This window comes from Aspergillus glaucus (genome assembly GCF_001890805.1).
Source record: "Aspergillus glaucus CBS 516.65 unplaced genomic scaffold ASPGLscaffold_3, whole genome shotgun sequence".
Classification (NCBI taxonomy): Eukaryota; Fungi; Ascomycota; class Eurotiomycetes; order Eurotiales; family Aspergillaceae; genus Aspergillus; species Aspergillus glaucus.
The window spans coordinates 1,210,593-1,219,737 of NW_019170455.1; the positions used below are offsets into that span (position 1 = coordinate 1,210,593).

General features: G+C 45.4%; 4 protein-coding genes across 4 annotated transcripts; all 4 read right to left on the minus strand.

Annotated features, from left to right (window-relative positions):
- Positions 1 to 696: 696 nt before the first annotated feature.
- On the minus strand, positions 697 to 1,026 carry ASPGLDRAFT_43075 (uncharacterized protein). The gene has a single exon (XM_022545736.1). It carries the CDS (start codon positions 914 to 916, stop codon positions 707 to 709), a length of 210 nt encoding a protein of 69 aa, XP_022404668.1. The 5' UTR covers positions 917 to 1,026; the 3' UTR covers positions 697 to 706.
- Positions 1,027 to 2,221: 1,195 nt separating this feature from the next.
- Positions 2,222 to 4,137, minus strand: ASPGLDRAFT_1012574 (F-box protein). Its single transcript, XM_022539415.1, has one exon. The coding sequence runs from the start codon at positions 3,864 to 3,866 to the stop codon at positions 2,427 to 2,429; it is 1,440 nt and encodes a 479-aa protein (XP_022404669.1). The 5' UTR covers positions 3,867 to 4,137; the 3' UTR covers positions 2,222 to 2,426.
- Positions 4,138 to 5,327: 1,190 nt separating this feature from the next.
- Positions 5,328 to 6,604, minus strand: ASPGLDRAFT_43078 (uncharacterized protein). The gene has a single exon (XM_022545737.1). The coding sequence runs from the start codon at positions 6,499 to 6,501 to the stop codon at positions 5,428 to 5,430; it is 1,074 nt and encodes a 357-aa protein (XP_022404670.1). The 5' UTR covers positions 6,502 to 6,604; the 3' UTR covers positions 5,328 to 5,427.
- Positions 6,605 to 7,199: 595 nt separating this feature from the next.
- Positions 7,200 to 7,546, minus strand: ASPGLDRAFT_43079 (uncharacterized protein). Its single transcript, XM_022545738.1, has one exon. It carries the CDS (start codon positions 7,524 to 7,526, stop codon positions 7,212 to 7,214), a length of 315 nt encoding a protein of 104 aa, XP_022404671.1. The 5' UTR covers positions 7,527 to 7,546; the 3' UTR covers positions 7,200 to 7,211.
- Positions 7,547 to 9,145: the final 1,599 nt, after the last annotated feature.

Below are 9,145 nucleotides of genomic sequence, written 5' to 3' on the forward strand. Positions count from 1 at the left end.
CCAGTCTTCCATCCGGCTTCGGCTTCGGCTTCCACCGCTTCTTTTTGCTTCTGTTGAGCATTGCTGTTTCGGGGTATTCGCGGGAGTGCACGGTGCACTTTTGTGGGGAGGATGAAGGATATGGGGTCATGAGTACGGAGGGTTCCCCATATTCGTCGATATTCGTCGATATATATGCGGACGGACTCCGTAGCACAGTGTTATATGAATGTGTTCAGATATGCGACACGCGGCACTGGCACTATTGTCAATTTTAGGTTCTTTTCTTTTGCTGTTTTTGTTTGTTACATTGTCGTACGTGTTCTGTACCCTGGCCGGTGTGGTGTATTCGTATACTCTGTACATGTACATACCCAAGCGCCCTTTGCAGGTACGCGACGATCAATCAATAGGGAGTCGAATGTCTCGGATACTTGTTTTCCAATCAAGCAAGGCTTGTGTGAGGTATGGAAGGTCTCGGATCATTCTGTACGTTGAGATAAGCAATATGCTGTGCCAGAAAATACCTCAAAAGGGATACGTGCATACATGGATATGTCCCTTGCAGTTGGCTGAAATGCACATGGCAAACTTGGGACTTTACTGACTGCACATGTGATAGATCATCGTGAACTACTTCAATAATTGTGAGTACATACATGCCTATTTCCAGACGACACATCGATACATATGCAGATATCCTACGAGGAGCCTTCCATCTCATCGCTCAACCTCCCAGAGAGCTGCTCTCGTCCGCACTCAACTGCTCCGATATGCACTTATTATAGTATTTACATCTCGCGAGAAAGTGAAAGCTACCCTCACGGGCGGTCCTACTCAATTCCAGAGCCCGTTCTTTAAATTCCGCCACCACACTCTCGTTACTGTAGAATTCCTCTTCTGTAATATCATGCCACAACGGGATCATGCCCAGCATCTCGCAGCACGGAAGTCGCCACGTTGAGATGGTGACAGAATTCAGGTGATGGAGATGCGTTATACTTTCTTTAACAAGGAATCTCACCAATTCAAACACAGACCAGAGGCAATGCGAGACCTGCAGTACCTGCAATGACTCAGGGAGCTTCGGTGTGTTGGATAGAGACCTTTGGTCAATCTTTAGATGTGTGAGACTTGTGAAAGAGGTGATTGGATCGAGCGCAGCCTGGGAATCCCAGTCTCCACCATCTAGCCCGTTAAGTTCGTCAAACTCGAGATATAGACCGTTGAGGTTGTCCTTCTGACAGAGCAGAGCCTTGCTGAGCTCCGCAGCGATCACTGGGGTGGTGTCTACATACTGAGCAATATGGAGGTCGGCCCCGTATGTGAGGGTCTTGAGACACTTGCACGCCTTTATTATACTAGACATCGCCTCCTTGTCTAGGCAGCTGTGCATCAGACTGATGGATGATGCATTGATTGATTTCGGATATAGGCCTGAGATATCCGTATAGTCTCCCACGCAATAACCCATCTTGAAGTGTTGCAGGTTGGAGAGACACAATAAAGGCAGGATTTTTTTGAGACGAATATTCACCCTATACACGCTCCGATATGTATGGATGAGCTCAAGATCGATTGACGTGAGGTTGGAGAGGTATGATCCAGCCATCTCTGAATCAAACTTGCCCACAAAATCGATTAGGCTCTCTTCCCTAAAGGATACGCTGAGCGCCTCAAGTCTGTTCAGTTTGCCGAATAACATCTTCAGAAGAACATTTATATCTCCATACAATAGGTTCTTCCGATATCTTGCCTTAACATCGTCCTCGATGCCCAGCTTCAGAATCCCAATTTGCAGAATTTCAAGAGTTTCGGCCGACAAAGTATTGCGTGCGAGTTGAGGTGCATCCCAGGATCTAACAGAGAGCTCATGAACGGCATTCTGTAGGTCGTGCCGCGAGCTGACCGTCCGAGTAAAGAGAGCCAAGGCCGCAAAATCGTTGGTGTCAGGGCCAAATGAACTCGTCTCAATACCCACATCAAATTTGCTGAAAAGGAGCCGCTGGGCGAGTTCCCTGAATGCGTGCGATACATAGCAAAGAGATAAAAGGTCGCGCCTGTCGCTAACTGGATCAAGTTTTCGGAGAACCTCGAGAACGATTTCAGGGGGTAGATGTTGAAGCATTGTGCTTTGATGCAAACGAGCGAAAGCTGGGTGATGGCCCTGAAAGAAGGTGAGGAGAATGGAAGGGAAAAAGTATCCGGTGGTGCCCTATGCGCCCTTATCGTGATCTTTATCAGGAACCGCGACTCGTACTGGTCCAGTCAGCTCTCAATTGCAATGTTTGACTCTCAACGAAGAGCTTCCGTAAAAGAAGTCACTAAAGAAAGAGATGGATCTCAATTGGAAAGGTCATAAACAGAAAATAGATAGCCAAGATGGTTGACAGGATGAGCTCCAAAGAGGAAGAAAGATGCCCGCGACTTTCACAGATTCTGCCAAGTTACTCCGCCTCTGGGATATCATATCGCCCTGAAATTCTCTCTGCATCTTCCTTCCCCTCTAAGCCTTCTCGCATCCGCCTCGACATTATATTGTAGGACATGCACTCCGCATAAAATTTGAAATCAGCACCACGGATAATTGCCTCCAATCTTTGGACCTGTTCTTTAAATTCGGTCACTTTGGACTCCTCTCCCGTGAACACTCTTACGTCAAGAAATGAAGGCTCCATGCCCAACATCGCAGTGCACGGCATGGATCGCGGAGCAACTTTGACCACTTCAAGGTTACAGAAACGCCTTTTCTTTTCTTTGACCAGGAAGTCCACTAGCTCAAAAACGGGGCGAGTGCAGGTCCTGACCCGCAGCACCTGCAATGACTCGGGCAACTCTAGCGCATCTGTTATAGTGGCCTGCTCGATGTCTAATTCTCGGAGGTTTCTCAAAGGGGCGAATGATTCAAACTTGGTGGGGCGTTCGCCTAATCCTCCTCGCCGTTCCTTCATTTCGATATGCACCTCGGTTAGAGTCTCTTCATGACAAGATAAAACGTCAAGGAGTTCCTCGGTGTTGATGGGGTCGGAGTTTTCTAGATTCTCAATAATATCGACGTTGACCACATATGTGAAGGATTTAAGACTCTCGGAAGCCATTATTAGGTCAACCATTGTTAAATGGTCCAGGCAGCTGTCCACCAGCGAAATGGATGAAATGTTCATGGCGTTTGGCAAAGTATCCTCTTCAGGTTGGTATGCATCATCACCAAGGCAACGATTCGCTCCAAAGTGTTGCAGACGGGGGAGAGCCAGCAAGGGTAATATTCTCTCAAGGTAAATGACATCCATAGCCGGGTCTTCATCCACACAGACAAGCTCGAGATCGATTGATGTGAGTTTGGAGAAATAAGGTTGAGCCATGCCAGTGTCAAACATGTTCAGCAGGCTGCTCATGTAGTATGTCACAAAGGATATCTTAAGCATTTCAAGTCTTTCCAGGTTGGCGGCCAAAACCACCAAAATAGGATTGATTTCTCCGGAAATCATATCCGTAGAGTACCTGGAATGAGTATTCTTATCAATGCCTAGCCTTTTCATTTCGTCAACCAGCGCTGTGAGGGTCTCAGTTGATAAAGATGAAGTATCCCTCCCATCATTCCATAAAATCGGGTCATCTTGACCTCTCACAATCATCTCCCGGGTCGCTTTTTGGATATCGACTCGCGAAAGTACGGTCCTCGTAAAGAGAGCAAGGGGCACGAAGTTGTTTGCATAAAATTCCCCAGGGCCTATATCCACATCAAACTTGCTGAACAAGATTGGCTGCATGAGTTGTCTGAACGCACGGGACACATGACAAATAGATAGAAGGTCTTGTCTATCAAATTCGTGGTGGAAGTGGCGGAATATCAAAAGAAGGATCTCGGGAGGTAGTCGTTGAAGCATTCTGCCGTATGCCCTAGGCCCTTGCCCTAGCCCTTATTACAATCTTATCAGGAACTGCCGTGGTTTCGGAGCCGGTGCTATGGTACAGACAGATGGCCTTGAGTGCTCTTTGGCTTTAGATGACGAGTTTAGATGGAGGATAACAACCAAAGGGACAAAAGAACGATTGGATATTATTATATGGATAATTGATATATAAGATGGTTGATCGGGTGAGTTATTGCGTTGTTGGAAAAAGGGGATCCGCGATCTTTCAACATATTCTGCCACCCGACTCCGCCTCTGCCTCAGGTACGTCATAAAAAAGCATCGGCGCATCGAACCAGCAAGATTTAGTGAGGCTGTTGGCAGGTATATTGCTAATGAGTAGTGGCTAACTGGCCGAAGACTGCGATACTGCGGAACGACAGTGAGATCGAGCCATGTGAGATTTGAAAAGTACAACGTAGCTACCGCCGCTGTTTCTGGGGATGACATTTCTGGTTCAAGAACCTGTAGGAAGCCCTCCATACTTTCATGGTGAAAGACTACCCTAAGGGTCTCAGGTCTCCTCAGGTTAGCAATCAAAAGGATCAGGAGAGGGTCAATCATTCCGGAGAACACGTTATCAATGTCTGTTTCCTTCCATTTCTTGTCAAATCTTAGCTCCCTGATTACATCGGCCAGCAAAATGTCGGTATCAGTTAACGAACCGCTGTCAAAGTTATACATAGGGACACCCTTCGATCTAACTATCATCTGATGAACAGCATCCTGCAAGTCCAGGCGCGTCAGCACCGTCTGAGCGAACAGAGTCAGGCTATCAAAGTCGTTTATTTGAGAACTAGAGGAGCTGGTTTGCTTCTCAGTGCCAAAGGCTCTGAAAAGTATTGGCTGCGCGAGTTGCTTGAATACGCGTGATACATAGCAAAGAGATGAGGGTTCGTGTCTATCGTTCACAAGGTCCAGGTAGCTAAAGACTTGATGGAGGATATCGAGAGGTAGATACTCGGGCATTATGCTGTGATGCGAGCGGATAGATGACAGTAAGAAAAAGGACGCTGGGTTGAAGCAAGCATGAAGGGATGCGCTTTTCAATTATCATTGCGCTAGGCCCTTGCCCTAACCCCTTATCGCCGTCTTTATCAGGAATTGCGGTGGGAGGATCCGGTAACAGGGAGTAGCCTTAACAGCACTATCTGGCTCCCGGCGATGAGCTGCGATGGAGAATGAAAAGCAAAAAAAGCAATACTAAATCTCAATTGATTGAATTATTATTATTCGATCAAATGGTAATAGATAGTCATGGTGAGTTACAAGGGGAAAAACCGATGGCCGCATATTCTGCCATGTTACTCCGCTCCTGCCTCAAGCTTGCTGTTTCCCCAATCTGGCGACATGTCAACACCATTGGAGAACCTCACAGCTCAATCTCATGAGATGCATTTAGGAGCGCAACGCCTCTTTGAATGAATAGCCAAAGCGGTCTGTATTGATTGATAAGCATATGGGGTTACATTAATAGACACATACATTAGCCGCCTTCTATCTTCAAATAATTCACTGTACATCAACATCCATCCTACGAGGATTCCTCATCTTCCCTAAACAGTCCCATTTCCCTATTCAGCATCCTCACGCACTCTTGATAGCACTCACATGCGATAAAAAGCAGGAGGCCAACACCATCAAGAGCAATTGACACCAACTCCTCGACGCTATCTTTGAATCTCTCTCGATAAACCTCGTTGTCGTAGAGTTCTTTTTTGTTGAACTGGGGAAATATGTCGAGCACGGAAGTGCATGGTGACCACAGCGGCTGAATGTACACAACACCAAGGCGCTTCAGTCGTGTCTTGCGTTCCTTGACAAGGAAAACTACTAATTCAAAGATTGGTTCGTCACAGTTTTCAAGTATTAGCTCCTTTAGGCTTTCAGGAAGCTTGGGGCTAGTCGACAGACAAGACTGCTCGGTGTGTAGATGTTGAAGGTTGGAAAATGACGCAAAGTGGTCGAGCTTGGTATGGCGGTTTTGATCGTCGATTTCTAGGTCTATGTCGTCCAACTCAATATGTAATATCTCCAGGTTGTTCTTATGGAACTGTAGTGCTTGCATGATATCATCACCATTCACTGGGACAGATTCTAGCTCTTCATTAAGGAGCGGACATGCGGTGTACTTGAAGGACTTCACATATCTACTTGCGTTCAATATGCTCTCAAGCGTGTCTTTGTCCATACAACTGTCCACCAGTGAGATGGATGAGAGGTTTATTTTGCCCAAGGAGAGTTCCAGTCCAGACAAGTGTGAAGGTTCTCCGATGCAGTGTGTTACACCCAGGTGTTCCAGGAATGGGAGGAAGAACAGGTGCATTATGTCTCCAATTTCAAAGAATTCCAGTTCCGGGCCCTCGGAAACGAAAGAGAGATTTAGGTGCTTGAGATTGAAGTATAGACCTGCCACGTCCGGGTCAAAGACATCGAGTAAGCCTTTCAATCGCAATTTGGTGGAGGCTACCCTCAGTATTTCAATCCTCTCCGTGCTCGCAAAAAGAACCACTAGAACAGAGTCGAGGTCTCCATTGAGAATATTTCTGGAATAGTTGTGCTTGATATCGTCTGTTATATCCAGCCTCTGCAGTTCCTGGTGCAACATGTTGCGGGCGCTGGTCAATAAGGAACCACGCCGGTCATCTGATGATTCCGATACGCCGCCCGCTTGTACATAGACCTGTCGGACAGTATTTTGGAGGTCAGGCCGTGGGAGAATTGTCTGAGTAAATAGACTCAAGGAACCGAGGTCATTGGTTCGAGGACAAGTACAATCCCTGCGGCACTCAGTGGTAAACGTCTGAAATAGCAGTGGTTGAGCAAGAATCTTGAATGTGCGCGACATGCGACATAAAGAAAGGAGCTCCCGTCTATTCTCAATCGGGTCTAGGTATCTGAATACCTCAAGAAGGATCTCAGGGGGTAAGCGATTAGACATCTTGGGGCATTCGAAATAGATGAAAAGAAGTGATGGAGTATATATGATGGAGTATATACGATGGAGAAGATGATTGTTTACATAGCTTCTTTGTTTATCTTACCTTAAGCCCTCACCGCCGGTCTTCAGATTATGCCGCTGCCGTAGTTCTGGTAATCCACTCGATTACTTGCCGCTGTATACATATCGTGTTCCATGTACCATGCTGAGAGGCCGTGCCGACACCATTCTGACTTCATTCGAATACTCGCATTGGTACTTGTAAAGCACGCTTTTGACCTAGGTTTCGTCCTTCGAATAATACACATGGACCATTTCGATATTGCAATTACATACATTCTTGTGTCCAAATACAGCACCAATCAGCCAAGGTTCTATTAGGAATGTTCGTTCTCGCTTAGTACTGTCGATAAATCCTCATCATCTTCGTCGAAATACCCCTCATCATCGCTTGCCATTTCCAAATCCTCATCATCGTCACTGGCCATCTCCAAGTCGCTGTCATCTTCACTCGACTCTTCATCCTCACTCCATGACTCCGACAAACACCATTGATAGTCATCACACTCAGCAATGAACTTGAAACTACCCTTAGCAGCAATTCTTTCCAACTTGTGAGCCCGTATAAAAAAGCTGGTCTGCACATCCTCATCGTTTTCAAACTCTTCCGCGGTAGCTGGAAGATTCAGCATATAAGAGCATGGCGAGTTTGGCGGCTTGAAAGTGACTTTCTCAAGGGAATAGAGGTTCATCTTATTCTCTCAAACAAGAAACTTCAACATCTTGAACACAGGCCTAACGCGATCCTCCACCACAAGCGTTTCCAGTGATGCAGGCAAGTCCAGTTTATTGAATAAGCTACCCTGCTCGATATGGAGGTGCTTCATGTCCCGTTTATTGTTGACCGGATCCAGGTAGGCAAAGATCTCCAGAAGGATCTCCGGGGGTAGATGTGGAGGCATTTTGTCGAAGTTTCAACTGAATGCAAGGATAGACAACGAAATAAAAATGATGAGAAAAATGATCGGTATACGAAGACAGAACGGGGTGTTTTTATGTTGGATAGCTGCTTTGTTTATGTTTTGCCCTATGTCCTTGCCCTAAACCCTTATCGCCATGTCTCATCTAATCTTTGTTTGATGTTTCATGAATGCATCGATTGTTGTCATTTTTCTTTTAACATCTTTCTTTCAAACAGACTACTAGCAGAGAATCTTTCTCTCTGTTTCACTTTCTGTTTCAGTCGCTGCGTTGAGATGGCGAATCTACGGCAATTCCCGTATGTCTTTGTACGGAGACAGTGGTGTAATCTTTTGAGGTAACGTCGAAGCGCTTGTACTGGTCCTCATTTTGTACGCTGATATTCTGTAAAACAACTTTATCGTTTTAGACCTGTACTCGATCGTATCAAAAGTGGGCGAATTCTTCAAGCTGTGTAATGTTAGCAAACAGAAGCTGCAAAATGGAATTGATCTCTCCGGAAAAGAATGCTCTGGAAAACTTGAATTTGGCATCATCCTCAACTCCAGGTTTCTTCATTCTATCAAGGAGCATCTTTTTAAGTTCAGGTAGAATAGCGTCACACTCGTTGTCTCACAGTTTAAGTGTATCCTCTGCTTTGACGATTAATTGACGAACAAAATGTCTTGGGTCGATTCGCGCGAGTATCATCCGAGTAAATTCGGCTAGATCTATATAGTCGTTTACTGCATTTTCAGAGGGCTTCGTGGAAAAGACTTTAAAAAGTAACGGCTGGGCAGCTTGCTTGCATGCACGCGATATCCGGCAAAGTGATAGGAGGTCGGGTCTATTGTCGACTGGATCTAGCCAGGCGATGATCTCACAAATAATTTCGAAAGGCAGATGCTTAGACATTGTAATGTTTCTTGCTTGAATGAATCACTGAGAATAAGGAAAATGGATAATAGGTAAAGTGGTGGAGAAATGGAGGATCCTTTCATCCCTTTTATAGGACGGCTTCCTTGTCTCTTTTGCTCTAAATCGTTGCTTTTTGTTTGGTATTTGCTGAATTGTGTCACTACAAACAAGCAATGCTCAGCTTATCAAGATGAGAGAAAGGCCTCTATTCACACCCTGCCTAAGAAATATCAGTCTCTGTTTCAATTATTCACTTCAAAAACTGGATAACAGGTGCTTTTTGAGTACTTAAGAAACACTGGTATAGCTACTAGAAAGTGGCTGCTAGGCATTGAATTAAAAAAAAAAAAAAAAGGTTTTGTTTGTTCTGATTTCTGATTTAACTCTGTTTTCTTTTTTGATTCACTGTTTTTGACTCACTTTTGATTTATGT